The sequence below is a fragment of the Nicotiana tomentosiformis genome, chromosome 5 (assembly GCF_000390325.3).
Source record: "Nicotiana tomentosiformis chromosome 5, ASM39032v3, whole genome shotgun sequence".
NCBI classification, from domain to species: domain Eukaryota; kingdom Viridiplantae; phylum Streptophyta; class Magnoliopsida; order Solanales; family Solanaceae; genus Nicotiana; species Nicotiana tomentosiformis.
Window position 1 is genome coordinate 1,048,264 of NC_090816.1, and position 15,632 is coordinate 1,063,895.

General features: G+C 36.9%; 1 protein-coding gene across 1 annotated transcript; it reads left to right on the top strand.

Moving 5' to 3' along the window:
• Positions 1-9,716: 9,716 nt before the first annotated feature.
• Positions 9,717-13,488, top strand: LOC104115319 (1-aminocyclopropane-1-carboxylate synthase-like). Its single transcript, XM_009625918.3, has 5 exons — positions 9,717-9,890; positions 9,994-10,125; positions 10,606-10,766; positions 11,552-12,481; positions 13,422-13,488. Exons 1-5 carry the CDS (start codon positions 9,717-9,719, stop codon positions 13,486-13,488), a joined length of 1,464 nt encoding a protein of 487 aa, XP_009624213.3.
• Positions 13,489-15,632: the final 2,144 nt, after the last annotated feature.

Below are 15,632 nucleotides of genomic sequence, written 5' to 3' on the forward strand. Positions count from 1 at the left end.
AGTCCCCGATTTATGGGGTAAGTTTTTCAAACTCCTTCAGTCGTGGTCAGCTCTTAAGTCTGTTTGGATCATGAAGTAGAACGAACTTTCCAAAATATGAGATATCGGTAAAGAAAAAGTTTCTCTTTATAAGTCATTATACATGTGTTCGTGTTTTTTGCCATGGTTCGAGTAAAACTATGCGGGCATGGTTCGTTTTTACCATTTGGCCCTTACACTTTTCCCTATCGAGACCTTGTTTGACATGAAGTAACTTTCTTGTATTGAACTTGATTTATTCGATTATAATGCCCCCCAATATTCAAGGTTGATTGTAAAGAGGCGTTGGATACTGTTGAATTGTACTAAGTTAGCACGATCAATGGTTTCCTCATTAAAAACATTGCCGAAAACCCCATTTGGGACAAAAACCGGTCTAAGGGAAAGAGAGTGCAACGCGTGCTTTCAGGCCTAAGGCTTCGTGTTGATTAATCCATCTCTGTTCCTGGTCATACTCCTAAAAGGATTACTTTCAAAATATAAACGAGCATGGGAGGGTCGTACCTTAGCAGTAGTATCGTTTTAGGTGCGACACATTCCAATTGCTTGGTAGTTGTTCACCGTTTACAACACCGAGCTTGTAGGATCCTTTACCGACGATTGTGAGTACCAGATACGGTCCTTCCCAGTTCGGACCGAGTTTTCCTTCATTTGGATTTCGGGTGTTAAGGGTGACTTTTCTTAGCACTAAGTCCCCGATTTTAAAATGGCGAAGATTGGTTCTTCGATTATAGTATCTTTCGATCTGCTGTTCTTGGGCGGCCAATCGGACGAGAGAGGCTTCTCGTTTTTCATCCAATAATTCAAGGCTAGTATTCATAGCCTTGTGATTTGACTCTTCTTTTATATGTCAAAACCTGGCACTGGGTTCCTCGACTTCGACTGGAATCAAGGCTTCGGAGCCATATACTAAGGAGAACAGGGTTGCCCCCAGACTGTACTTTGATGTTGCTCGATATGCCCAAAGGACTTCGAGTTGAATTTCTCTCCATTTCCCTTTAGCGTCGTTCAACCTTTTCTTTTGGTTTTGAATGATAGTCTTGTTCGTCGATTCGGCTTGTCCATTACTACTAGGGTGATACGACATTGATAATATCCTTTTTATTTTATGGTCTTCGAGGAATTTCGTCACTTTGCTGCCTATAAATTGTTTTCCATTGTCACACACTATTTCGGCGGGTATCCCAAATCGACATACGATGTGATCCCAGATGAAGTCTATAATCTCTTTCTCTCTCACTTTCTCGAACGCATGTGCTTCAACCAATTTAGAGAATTAGTCAGTCATAAATAAAATAAACTTAGCTTTACTTGGGGCCGATGGCAGAGGGTCAACGATATCCATCCCCCATTTTATGAATGGCCCTGAATGAAGTTGTTCTCCGAGATGATGGATCATCGGTGCAAACCTTTGACATTTATCACATTTTCAAACAAACTCAGTGTTTTTTCCATGCTATCCCAGTAGTATCGTGCTTTAATGATTTTGTGAATCAGAGATTCGGCGCCGGAGTGGTCCCCATAGGTGCCCTTATGGACCTCTCGTAAAACATAATTGGTGTCCCCTGGTCCCAAGCATACTGCCAATGGTCCATCGAATGTCCTTCTGTATAATGTTCCATCTTCAGCCAATGTGAATCGAGCAGCTTTGGTTTGTAAGGCCCTCGACTCTTTAGGGTCCGATGGGAGCTTTCCATTCTTCAAGTATTCAATGTATTTATTCCTCTAATCCCATGTTAAACTTATAGAGTTTATCTCAGCATGACCTTCCTCGATTACGGATCCCGAGAGTTGAACGACAGTCCCCGAGCTGATCTCATCTTCCTCGACCGATGACCCCACATTTGCAAATGCATCGGCCTCACTGTTTTGTTCTCGAGGCACATACTGTAAAGTCCATTCCTTGAAACGGTGCAAAGTTACCTGCAGTTTGTCCAAATACCTTTGCATTATATCCTCTCGAACTTCAAAGGTTTTGTTTACTTGGTTCACCACTAGTAAAGAGTCACACTTGGCTTCAATGGCTTCTGCTCCCAAGCGTTTAGCTAGTTCGAGACCTGCAATCATGGCCTCGTACTCGGCCTCATTGTTAGTCAACCTAGAAGTTTTGATAGATTTCCTAATAGTGCTACCCGTGGGTGGTTTTAAAACGATGCCTAGCCCGGACCCCTTCACATTCGAAACACTGTCTGTGAAGAGGGTCCAAACCCCCGATGATGTACCCGATTTTAACAAGAGTTCCTTTTCAACTTCGGATACGAGGGCTGGCATGAAATCGGTCATGAAGTCCGCTAAAATTTGAGACTTGATGGCCGTCCGGGGTTGATATTCGACATCGTACCCACTGAGTTCGACATCCCATTTGGCCAATCGGCCCGATAGTTCGGGCTTGTGCAAAATATTACAAAGCGGGTAAATGGTTAATATGCATATGGGGTGACATTGAAAGTATGGTCTTAACTTTCTAGAGGCGCTTATTAGTGCAAGTACCAATTTCTCTAAGTGTGGATATCTAGTTTTTGCTTCTCCTAAGATTCTACTTACATAATAAATGGGAAATTGTGTACCTTGATCTTCTCGAACTAGGACACCATTTACCGCAATTTTCGATACTGCCAAGTACAAGTAAAGTTTCTCATCTGCCTTTGGAGTGTGAAGAAGTGGTGGCCTCGATAGGTATCACTTCAATTCCTCTAATTTCTGTTGGCATTCCGGGGTCCAGGCGAAATCGTTCTTCTTTTTTAGTAGAGAGAAAAATTTGTGGCTTCGATCCGACGACCTCAAAATGAATCGGCCTAAGGCAGCTATCCGTCCAGTTAACTTCTGCACGACTTTTACATTGTCCATGACGGTGATGTATTCGATGGCCTTGATTTTATCGGGGTTGATCTCAATCCCCTGATTCGATACCATGAAGCCAAGGAACTTACACGAACCGACCCCGAAAGCACATTTCTCGGGGTTGAGCTTCATGTTGTATTTTCTTAAAATCTCGAACGTCTCCTGCAAATGAGGCAAATGGTCCTCTGCGCGCAGGGACTTAACTAGCATGTCATCAATATAAACATCCATTGATTTACCTATTTGTTCTTCGAACATTTTATTTACTAGGTGTTGGTAAGTAGCTCCTGCATTTTTTCACCCGAAGGGCATTACATTATAACAATATGTTCCATACTTGGTGATAAATGAAGTCTTTGCTCGGTCCTCTAGGTTCATTTGGATTTGATTGTACCCGGAATAGGCATCGAGAAAAGTAAGGATCTCGTGGCCAGCCGTGGCATCGATCATGCGATCGATGTTAGGCAGTGGAAAAGAATCTTTGGGGCCCGCCTTGTTAAAATCCTTATAATCTACACACATTCTAAGTTTGTTCCCCTTTTTAGGGACTACAACTACATTGGCTAACCATTCGAGATATTTCACCTCCCAAATGGACCCTATTTTGAGAAGTTTAGTTACCTCGTCCTTTACAAATACGTGCTTTACCTCAGACTAGGTTCTTCTCTTTTGCTTTACCGGTTTGAACCTAGGGTCCAGGCTTAGCCGATGCGTTGTTATCTCCGGTGAGATCCCTGTCATGTCTAAATGGGACCAAGCAAAATAATCTATGTTATCAATAAGAAATTGATTAAGCTTTTTCCTGAGTTCGGGGGTTAATCTCATTCCCAGGTTTTCCTTTTCGCTCGGCAGATACTCAATCAATATAACCTGTTCCAACTCTTCGACCGTTGATTTGGTGGCGTCGGAATCTTCGGGAACAATAAACGTTCGAGGGGTCAGAAAATTCTCCTCATCTTCTTCTATCCTCTGCTTCCCCGATTCGGTCAAGACTGGTGGCTGTGATTGTTATTTGACTTCTTGTTTACTTTTGATGCTCGACCTTTTCGAGGTTGATAGTGTCGATATCGGTGTTATCTCATCGACCGCAAACATTTCCTTTGCAGCATGCTTCTCCCCATATATTGTTTTTACACCGTCCGACGTCGGGAATTTCATCACTTGGTGGAGAGTCGAAGGAACTTCCCTCATGTTGTGGATCCAAAGCCTTTCGAGCAGGGCATTGTACCTCATGTCGCCCTCGATTACGTGGAACTTGGTATCTTGAATGGTTTTAGCCACGTTCACCGGTAGAATAATCTACCATTTAGTTGTTTCACTAGCCATATTGAAGTTGTTTAAGACTCGAGCTGCGGGCACGATTTAATTTTGTAGGCCGAGCTGCTCCACGACCCTCGATCGGATGATATTCGCAGACCTACCTGGATTCACTAAAATACACTTAACTTGAACTTTATTTAATAAGATAGAAATTACCAGAGTGTCGTTGTGGGGCTGAGAAATGCCTTCTGTTTCGTCGTTGTTGAATGATAAAGTACCTTCGGGCACATAATCTCGGGTTCATTTTTCCCTAGTGATTAGTATCTTAGTGCATTTGAATATGGGTCCATGTGGAATATCGACCCCACCGACGATCATATGAATGACATGTTGAGGTTCCTCCTATTCATTTTTCCTGTTGGCATCCCTTTCTCTGAAATGATTCTTGGCTCGATCGCTGAGGAACTCTCGAAGGTGGCCCTCATTGAATAGTCAGGCTACCTCCTCCCTTAATTGTCAGCAATCATCGGTCTTGTAACCATGCGTGCCATGATACTTGCACATCAAATTTGGGTTTTTTTGGGAAGGATCGATTTGTATGGGTTTGTACCACCTAATATCTTTGATCCTTCCAATTGCCGATATAATCCCCGATGCATAGATGCTAAAGTTATATTTCGATAACTGAGGTGACTCTATGGGATCGACATACTTGTCAAAACCACTTTTGCTCATAAGTCCCCAAGAATTCTGTCCTCGATCACTTCTTCGATTGTTCCATGCGGAATTGTGTCCTAAACTATTGTTCCTTCAATTTGTGATGTATGGTTGATATCGGTCTCTGTTCGACCTTGGCTCTCTATCGACATCCCTCTGGTTTTTAACTACCAACCTGTTTGGATATACTAAACCGTAAGGGGATCCTAATTGGTCATCCTCGACCTTGATCTTCGATTGATATCGATTGTGCACATTTGCCCAAGTTACAGCTGGATACTTGATCAAATTTTATTTCAATTGACGTGATGCTATCGAACTCTGCTCGTTCAACCCTTGGGTGAAAGCTTGAATGGCCCAATCATCTGTGACCGATGGCAACTCCATGCGTTCCATTTGAAATCGGTACACGAACTCCCTCAACATTTCATTATCCCTTTGTCTTACCTTGAAAAGGTCCGATTTTCTCGTTGCGGCCTTTTATGGCCCCGACGTGTGCCTTTACGAAAGAATCTGCTAACATGGCAAATGAGTCGATGGAATTTGGTGGCAGGTTGTGATACCAAATCATCGCTCCCTTCGAGAGGCTCTCTGAATTTTTTCAACAACATATATTCGATTTCATCATCTTCTAAATCGTTAGCCTTGATGGCACATGTGTAAGAGGTGACATGTTCGTTGGGGTCGGTCGTTCCATTATATTTAGGAATCTCGGGCAAACGGAATTTTTTGGGGATCGGTTTTGGAGTTGAACTAGAGGGAAAATGCTTTTGCATGAATATTTTGGAATCCAACCCTTTTAACACTGGTGGTGCCCCCGGGATCTGATCGACCCTGGAGTTATATGTTTCCATTTTTTTATCGTTTGCTTCGATCCATTTTGTGAGTTCCTCGAGTATCTTAGAAATTTCGGGATTAGTCCCCGATTCTTGCTCACTTGACTGGGCTCCAGCCTGCTCGGTACCTGGGTTTGGCTCTGCAACTGAGCTATCACTACATGTTGAGCTTGCAACATTTCAAAAATCATACGCAAGTTGATTTTGTTTTCCTCAACGTTATGGGTGTCTCGAGCTGCAGATCGATTACCACCATGAATGCTATTTTCAGGTTCAGAACGTTGGTTTGCCTCAATGGCCACATGCGAATTAACGTCTAATGGTACTTCGACTCGAGCTTCAACGGCAACGACAAGCGGCCTTTCGGCCCTAGGCGTCAAGTTGTTGTTCTCACCTTGAAGGCCAGCTTCGTTGTCGATAGGTAAGGCCATTAATTGAGAGTTCGTCACTGCAAATCCGAAATCAAAGACACTTCCAAAAGCAAGCGTAAAATGGTGTGTGTTGCAGATTCGTATCAAATAACCACTATTATCCTTGGCCCCACGGTGGGCGCCAAACTGTTTACCCGAAAAAACGGATAGAGTTGAATTTGTATGTAGTTCTAAGGTTATGTGGTATAACTTGACACAAATCGTACAGGGAAGTAGAAATATCAAATTTTGACTGTAAAGAATGAAAAATAAGCAAAGTTGAAAGGAGAAGGATTTGTGAATAAGCAAGATGAAATAATGTATGAAGCTCAAATGGATAATCTTTCAATATGAGAATGTGTCAATAGTATTTTAGTTACAGTGTATGAATGACTTGATGATCCCCCCTTTACAGAGATAATAACCATTCATCTTATAGTGGAGGGATCCTACTTTAGATATAATTAAAAATACATAGTGGAGAACCCATGATGAATAAGCTTTTCCCTAATTTCCGCCGAGATTCTCTCCCTTAGTACGGCTGTAACGGCTCTTGTCTATGAGCTCGGTATTGACTCGAGCTCGATTTTTATTCGGGGCCCGGTATTGATCCTGGCTCAGTATTAGTCGGTCTCTGACTCTTAAGCTCGATAACGTCGCTTCGCATTATAGTTTGATTTGAATTCGAGCTCGATAATGATTTCGAACTCGATTTTGATCGGTCCCTGAAACTCGAAGCTCGGTAACCTGGCCTCGGATCTCATCCCGATATTATGAAGACGCTCTTCAATCCATTATGTTCTAATCTCGACGAGTCATACGAAGGCCGAAGTCGGTTTTTATCATATACAATATATATATATATATATATATATATGAGTTGTTTAGCTAATGACATGTGTAGTAATATTTTACCCTTCTCGAAATTTTATCTTAAAATTGAAATGTTGCTAAGTTGTCTTGTGACTTTGTGTGATTGGTATTTGAATTCATATCCAAAATGAATTTGAGGGAATGTGAGGAGCATCTGGTCAAAGTGATTTGACAAAAAAACCAACTCATTTCAGTTTATTCCCTAAAATACTCTTCCAGCTCAATATTTTTGCCTGGCATTCACAGGGTTATGTTTGCCTTTTCAGTCATTCCGCCGCAATTTTGTCCAAACATGGGCCCATCAAACTTCCATTCCATGTGTATAATGTGGTTCTCAAGGGTATAATAGAACGTGGGTCCCACCTAAACTTTTCATCAATTGTTGCAACCGTGTGTTGAGCAACAAATTAATAATCTTTAGAAAAAAAAGAAAAATGGATTTATTGGAAGACAACATGACAAGAGGGAGTCCAAGTGAAATCCTTTTGTATGGTTTAATTAAGGTGCTCACTTCCTATTGTCTGGGTCAACAGTAGCCACCTTACTCTTTGACATAATTATAAAAGATTAACACATAATTTATTTAAGGGTGGAACTTAACAACATTTTAAACATAGATTTTTCTTTGATATTAACATATATGATTATGTAGTCGAGAAAGGATCGAAAAAGATAATAGTATTAGTAAAGGAAGATTTTGTCAATAAGGATTGTGGTGGATCGGAGTAGTATACTCGTTTATCTTTAACTAAATGTCTCGGGTTCAAACCCTGTATATGACGTCATCATCCTTATTAGGGAGTGTTTCACCCCATAATATGTAGAGGCCAAGCTAGAATTTGAAATTTATGGGATATTTAATGAATTTTTTAAGATAAATATATGGATTGGACTAATTAAAGTGACTGGGTTCGGCCGAACCCATACTCCGCCCTGATAACCTATATCATTGGTTGTTTGTCGTCCTGTTTCATTTTCATAAAAGCCATGCTCTTAGTTTGACAAATCAAAGTTTATTGTTTGCTAATGTGTTTTTGTTCCGGTAATAGAATAGTGGGAATAGGCTGGGTTAGTTAAATTTATTACTCTCGTCATATTCGGATCTATCTCCTTTTATTTTACTTTATTTCCTCGTTGCTTCTCCTCTCTTTGTTTGCTTGTTTGATGCATTTGTTTGGATGAGCACTTTCCGGGACGTTAAGTTAGTTTTTTTTTTGCCTGATTATATTGACCTTCGATGATTGTTGGGGGTATGGGAGCGGGAAAGACCGTCTCATTAGTGATTAAATTTACTTACATGCTTTAGAATCGCTCGGTCTAATAAAATGAAAAGTTGAAAACAATACATGAACATGAATTGAAAATTTCTTTTATTTAGTTATTGCTTATTTTATTTACTTTATTTTATTATATTAATCGCTAGTAGCATGTTTAGGCCGATTACACTTTGGTAGACGATTTTTAGGATTTTTGTTTGATTCCAGGCGAGAGGCCGTCCCCTTTAATTCATTCAGGGGAATGCCCCGTAGACTCTGCAAATATTTTGTTCAGGGAAAATACCCCGTAGCACATGTAAATAGAAGTAGAGGCTGATGATATTCTGGAAACATAGTATAGAATTTCGTACTTTTGTTTTACTTTTATTTTCCTTTATTTAGGTATGGGCGACCTCAAACCTTCCTTTTACTAATACTATTATCTTTTTCGATCTTTTCTCGACTACATATATGTTAATATCAAAGAAAAATCTATGTTTAAGATGTTGTTGAGTTCCATCCTTAAATAAATTATGTGTTAATCTTTTATAATTATGTCAAAGAGTGAGGTGGCTACTGTTGACCCGGACAATAGGAAGTGAGCACCTTAATTAAACCCTACAAAAGGACTATTATCTCTCTCTCTCTCTCTCTCTCTCTCTCTCTCTCTATATATATATATATATATATATATATATATATATATATATATATACACGAGATTTGTCTTTCGAATCATCAATAAAGAATTATAACAACGATTAGACATGTCTTTCTGTTTGTTTAAAAGAGCATGACACAAAGTAGCGCGCAGTCAAAAGTGTGTTCATTTGTCTGTGCTATATATGTTCCTTTGAACTGACGAGTAGAAATACGAACACAAAGTAAAGGAGAAAAATTGGGAGACGATTCTTGAAAAAAAACAACATAATAATTTTCCAAAAGAAGCAATAGTCGGTCTGCGAAATGTTACAAGTTGAAGTTAAATCCTAATTTTGGATATGAACTCAAATACCGAACAAAAAGTCACAAGACTTTTCACTAGTGTAATTTTACAGCGAAGTGGTGTCGTCATGCATCAAACTACTTGTACTAATTTCACGGGGTATTTGCTACTTACCACCAACACATATAACTTTGTCCATCAAGTCCTAGATAAATAAGAACAAGTTGTCTTTTATATTTGCCTCCGCTAAAATTTGAACCCGAAACCTCATAGTTCTAATTTCTAAATCTACTTAATTGATCACTAGGTTACAGCCAATTTAGCGACCTTTTGCCTATTGAAATAAGAAAACTATAATTTAAAAGCTCATACTACTTTGAAACCAAGACTAACCTTTTGAGGGATATTAGCCTAACCAAGGACTATAAATATATCCCTCACGTCCCTCATTCTTATCCATGCACTACTGCAGAAAGCTAGCATTTCTGTACACAGATTGATCATCTTTTTTTCCAGTTTATTGAAATAAACTAAAGATATGAGTTCAGAGAGTGGAAATTTCAACTCAGTAGTTTTGTCAAAGCTAGCTACTAATGAAGAACATGGCGAAAATTCGCCATATTTTGATGGATGGAAAGCATACGATAACGATCCTTTCCACCTTGTGAAAAATCCTAATGGTGTTATTCAAATGGGTCTTGCTGAAAATCAGGTTTAGTGTTTTATAATTTCTTAGTTTTTTTATCTGCTATAGTATTAATTATTTATATGAAGAAGATGATAGAAAATTCTACTAATTTTGTTTTTGTGGGCAGCTTTGTTTTGACTTGATAGAAGAGTGGATTATGAGAAATCCAAAAGCTTCCATTTGTACAACTGAAGGGATCAAATATTTTAGGACCATTGCTAACTTTCAAGATTATCATGGCTTGCCTGAATTCAGAAAAGTAAGTATCACTCTTTATTGCATATATATATATATATATATATATGAACACATTTTATGTCTTTATATACTGTGATTCTAGTTGTTGTGTCTGGCTGTCTTATTTTCATTATTGCTATGCTTATGCTTTATTGAGTCGAGGGTCTATTGGAAACAGTCTCTCTATTTTCACGCGATAGGGGCAAGGTTTGCGTACACACTATCCTCTTAGACCCCACTATATGAGATTACACGGGTTTTTTGTTGTTGTTGTTGTTGTTGTTGTTGTTATATGTCTTTATTGTATATATGAACACACTATATATATTGGAACATATAAATAATTATTCCTGCTAACATTTTAGTAGACAGTATACATCACATCTTTAGAGGTGTAGCTCTTCTCCGGACCGGCGATGAACATGGATGCCGTGTGTATCGGTCTGCCCTTTGTACAAATAATTATTCTTGACATGCACCTCAAACTTATAATTTATTTCAGGCAATTGCCAAGTTTATGGAAAAAATAAGAAGGGGCAGAGTTAAGTTTGATGCAGATCGTATACTAATGGCTGGTGGAGCTACTGGAGCTAACGAGACTCTCATCTTTTGTTTGGCTGAACCAGGAGATGCTTTTTTAGTCCCCTCACCTTATTACCCTGGGTATGTATACATACATTGGCTAATATATATATATATATATTCACAGCATAAAAAAAAATTATTAATAAATTTTGTATGTTATAGTAGATAAATTGTCTTATTTTTAAATTAGTTTAATTTAAATTTTTCATTTTACCTTTAATGCTATTTTTGTAATTGCGTAAATCTAATGGCATGTTTCAGATTACAAGTTTCAAAAGTTTTTTTTCTTCTTAAAGTTGGTATTTAAGAACCCCGCGCATAGCGAAAGTTTAGTGTACAAGACTGCCTTTTAAAAATGGTGTTTAGTCAAACTATAATTGAAATTAAGTCATGTAAATAGAGACGGAGGGGGATTATATTTGTATAAAAAATAATTAAATAGACTTGAGATACGTAATGGTCAAGTCTAATTGACTTTCAAAATTAATGATACATAGTCAAAAAGTTCAAGGCAACAAGCTAAGCAGTGCAGAGGTCAAGATTGTTGCCACTGTTTTTATTTCTTTTCTCCTTTAAACTCCTCTTTTCGACAATTTAATAATCATAGACTTATGCATATACGGGTTCGAGCTGTGGAATCAGCCACTAATACTTATATTTGGTTAGGTTGCCTACATTACATTCTTTTTAGGTTGCGGGCATTCCCTAAACCCTGCATGAACGTGAGACGCTTTGTGCTTCGGGCCGCCTTTTTTAGACTTGTGCATGTTGAAGCAATAAAATATATTGGCATGGCATGTACTAATATTTTCTTAGTCATTCTCCTTGAAGAATAACTTATTTTAAAAATTGTTTAAATGCAGATTCAATAGGGACCTAAGTTGGAGAACTAGGGTACAACTCCTCCCAATTCCTTGCAATAGCTCCAACAATTTCAAGATTACAACAGAAGCTGTCAAAGAAGCATATGAAAAAGCCCAACAATCAAATACCAAAATCAAAGGCTTAATCTTAACCAACCCTTCAAATCCATTAGGCACAACTTTAGACAAAGACACATTAAAAAACCTCTTAACCTTCACAAACAAACACAACATCCACCTAGTTAGCGACGAAATTTATGCAGCCACTGTCTATGATTCTCCAGAATTTGTCAGCATTGCTGAAATTATGGATGACGAAATGGATAAAATGGATCAGTGTTTTAATAAAGATTTGGTTCATATTGTCAATAGTCTTTCAAAAGACATGGGATTTCCAGGATTCAGAGTTGGAATTATTTATTCTTTTAACGATGTTGTGGTAAGTCGTGCTAGAAAAATGTCGAGTTTCGGTCTAGTGTCAACTCAGACACAACATTTACTAGCTACAATGTTGTCTGACGATGAATTCGTCGACAAATTTCTCGTTGAAAGTTCAAAGAGGTTGCGAAAAAGGCACAAAAAATTCACAACAGGACTTGAAGAAGTTGGAATAAATTGCTTAAAAGGAAATGCTGGACTTTACTGTTGGATGGATTTAAGACCACTGTTAAAAAAACCAACATTTGATTCTGAGATGGCATTATGGAAACTGATTATAAATGATGCGAAGCTTAATGTTTCACCTGGATCTTCTTTTAACTGTCCTGAGCCAGGTTGGTTTCGGGTTTGTTTCGCGAATATTGATGATCAAACGGTGGAGATTGCACTTGGAAGAATTCAAGTTTTAGTGGAAAATGGAGTGGAGAAGAAGCAACCATGGAAAAGGAACAATCTCCGGCTAAGGCCATCTCCAACCTTTATACTCAAAATGTCATCGAAATGGGAGACAACTTACTCCAATCATTCCTCCATTTTTTCTTCAAAAAAGAGAATATTCTTTTTTATATTCTTCTCTCTCTTCTATATTATATTATTATCTTTCATTTTAATTTTATTTTTTAATTTTCATTAAATAAATTCCATCTTTTATTTTCATTAGTTTGTAATTTCTATTAAAACAATTCCATAAAATTTAAATGAGATGTTGCACGTGATTTCACACCATCACAACGACCAAGTGGGGTGAAGAGAGCAAAAATGAAGAGAAAACCACAACAATCATTTGCTTCATTCACTCAGTACTATAATAATTTTGGTGTACCTGAAAAAGACATGTCTCGCTACTAAATTATTATGTTATGTAACATAGTTTCAATTTTAATGTATTTTAATTTAATGTATTTTCAATTTTAATGTATTTTCAATTTTAATGTATTTCAATTTAATGTGTTTTCAATTTTAATGTTTTTCCAATTTTAATGTATTTTCAATTTTCGCAACATCAAATATTTTATATTTGTACCTTTCATTTTTTGTAATGATTATATCTTTTTCATACAATTATAACTCATAATAAAATTAACTACCAATTTTACATAAAAAAAATAGATGCACGATAATTAATTTTTTAAAATTATATGTCAAAGTTAAGATGAAAAATTAATTAGGTAAATATATTATATAAATATAATTAAGTATATATAAAAGATAAATTAAAAGATTAAATAATAAAAATAATAATATTTTAATGGGGAATAGTAAATGGTAAGATGAATAGTGTGTCCCCAAATTTGGGGAGACACTATTCACTCCCCATTTTGGGGACAAAAATTGGGGACTTTGAGGATAAGGTTAGAGTTGCTCTAAATTTGTCGAATAAAAAGTACGATGATATTGAGAGTATCATTTTAATACTTATTCTTTGAGACAGTTATAACGCTTATTGTCTAAGCTTATTCTTTGAGAAGAAGAAGAGGAAGAGGAATATGAAATTGTAGTAAGATGATATTGGGAGTATTCTTTTGTAATCAATACTTATAAGATATTATGATACTAATATGTTGTGTTTGTTTAAGAGAGAGTCTAGTAGGCTTTTCAAGGTGTGTAAAATGAGAGGGAAAATTTATATTAAGCCTTTAATAAATAATAGACGAAAGTATATAGTTGGTACCAAGCTTATAGCCAGTGTTTACACCAAACTATTGAATGAATAATATGTATTTCTATACACATTTTTATTTCTCCCTGAACCGTGATTAAATGATGCATATTCTTACTCTAATTTTAAACTAAGGTTGAATTGCTACCTAGTGCGAGTAAATATTTTAAAAAAAAAAATTTAAATCTTTATTGCAAATATGAAAATATTCAGGGCATTAACACCAAAACTACCCAGAGTGCACTTTCAATATGGATTTATCAAACAACATAACTGAAAACTGCTAAGAAACAATTGCTGAAGTTGCTTTCTTGCTTTTCTCTCCCCTGCCTTCTACCTTTCCCTTTTGAATCCCTACTTTATCAGTTGTTGGTGAAAATACAATTACAGTTGAAAAATAAAATAAAATAAAATAAGATAAAGAAAATAAAATATCTTCAGATTGAGGCGCGGATATCTCGTTCTCTTTAAGGAGATTCAGGCCCACTGCAGGAAAGTCTTCACTGGTCTAGCAGTAATCCTCTTGAGTTGTCTCCCCCAGGATACAACAATCAGATCACATCGTATGACTCAAACAAAAAGTGATATAATATTTATTTCCTCCATGAGTTAAAATTTCTCCAAGTTCACAAATATCAATGTGAACTTATTCTAACAATTTAGTTTTTCTTTCAACTTGAAAATGAGGCCTTGTAGTTATTTTAGCTTTACTACAAGCCTCATATTTTTTAAAATTCTTTTTAATTATTGGAATTAATCCTAAACTACTCATGATTCCCACATAACGATTAATAATATGGCACAAACGAGCATGCCAAATATTAGTAGAAGAAAGCATATAAACAGAACTAGAAGAAGTTTTTATCATCTCAACATTCAACTTGAACATCCCATCACATGTTACCCCTTACCCACAAAAATACCCTTTTTCACTACATATTGATCGCTCTCAATAATTTGTTTTAAACCTGCCTTGTTAAGAAGAAAACTAGTCATCAATTTTTTTCTCATTGAAGCAGTATAAAATACGTCTTTCAACGTTAATACTTTTCCTGAAATAAATTTCAACTCGACCTCTCCCTTTCCAAGTACCTGGGTTGTGTGAGAATCACCAAGCATGATGGTTTTGGGTTCCTCAAATGGAGTATACACTTTAAACCAATCTCTATCATAGCAAATATGACGGTTTGCTCCAGAATTAGCCTACCATCCATCAATATTTTCTACCATATTAATATCTGTTATCACCGCCACAAGTGGCTCTTCGGTAACGTTTGCCTGTGGTGTAGGATCACGTTTCCGAAATTTGCAAAATCGAGCAATATGCACACTCTTGCCACAGACAAAGCATGGTTTCATAATTTGAACTTGTTGATTCTGTGCTTGGTTGTTTGCACCATTATTCTTTTTGGGAGGTCTATCATAATTTTTCTTAAAAGTCTTTTTCTTCGGCTTCAAAGAAGTATTTTTGTGAGTTTGAGAAGTAATATTATTTGAAGTAATTAAATTTACCTTTGTTGTGACAGGTTGTAGAGTGCTCTCTTCCGATTGTATAAGTGCATCTTGGCCTCTTGCCTCTTTTTTCATGAGAATCCGCATTATCAACGTCTCAAGTGAAGTTTTTTTTTATTTGTGGCGCATAGTTTTTTGAAATTCCCTCCATGAAGGTGGTAGTTTATCTATTATACCACAAACAATAAGATTGTCTCCAATTTTAATATCCTCGAACCGAAGCTCTCCAACGATCATTATGAAGTCTTGAGCTTGGTCTACTACATATTTGTTGTCCACCATTTGAAAACGAAAAAATCTACTAACAGCATATTTTTTCACACCTGCCTCGTCGGTATCATACTTAATCTACAATGCTTTCCAAATTTTCTTTGCAGTAGAGTAAGTTCTATCATAATAATCATACAATTATCAGATAGACAATTAAAAAGATAATACCGACACTTGTATGAATCATCGTTGTATTTTTTA

Coding starts and splice junctions, on each gene's coding strand:
- LOC104115319 (XM_009625918.3), top strand. CDS start 9,717: ATGAGTTCAGAGAGTGGAAATTTCAACTCAGTAGTTTTGTCAAAGCTA. Junction 9,891..9,993: donor TGGGTCTTGCTGAAAATCAG/GTTTAGTGTTTT, acceptor TTTTGTGGGCAG/CTTTGTTTTGACTTGATAGA. Junction 10,126..10,605: donor GCTTGCCTGAATTCAGAAAA/GTAAGTATCACT, acceptor AATTTATTTCAG/GCAATTGCCAAGTTTATGGA.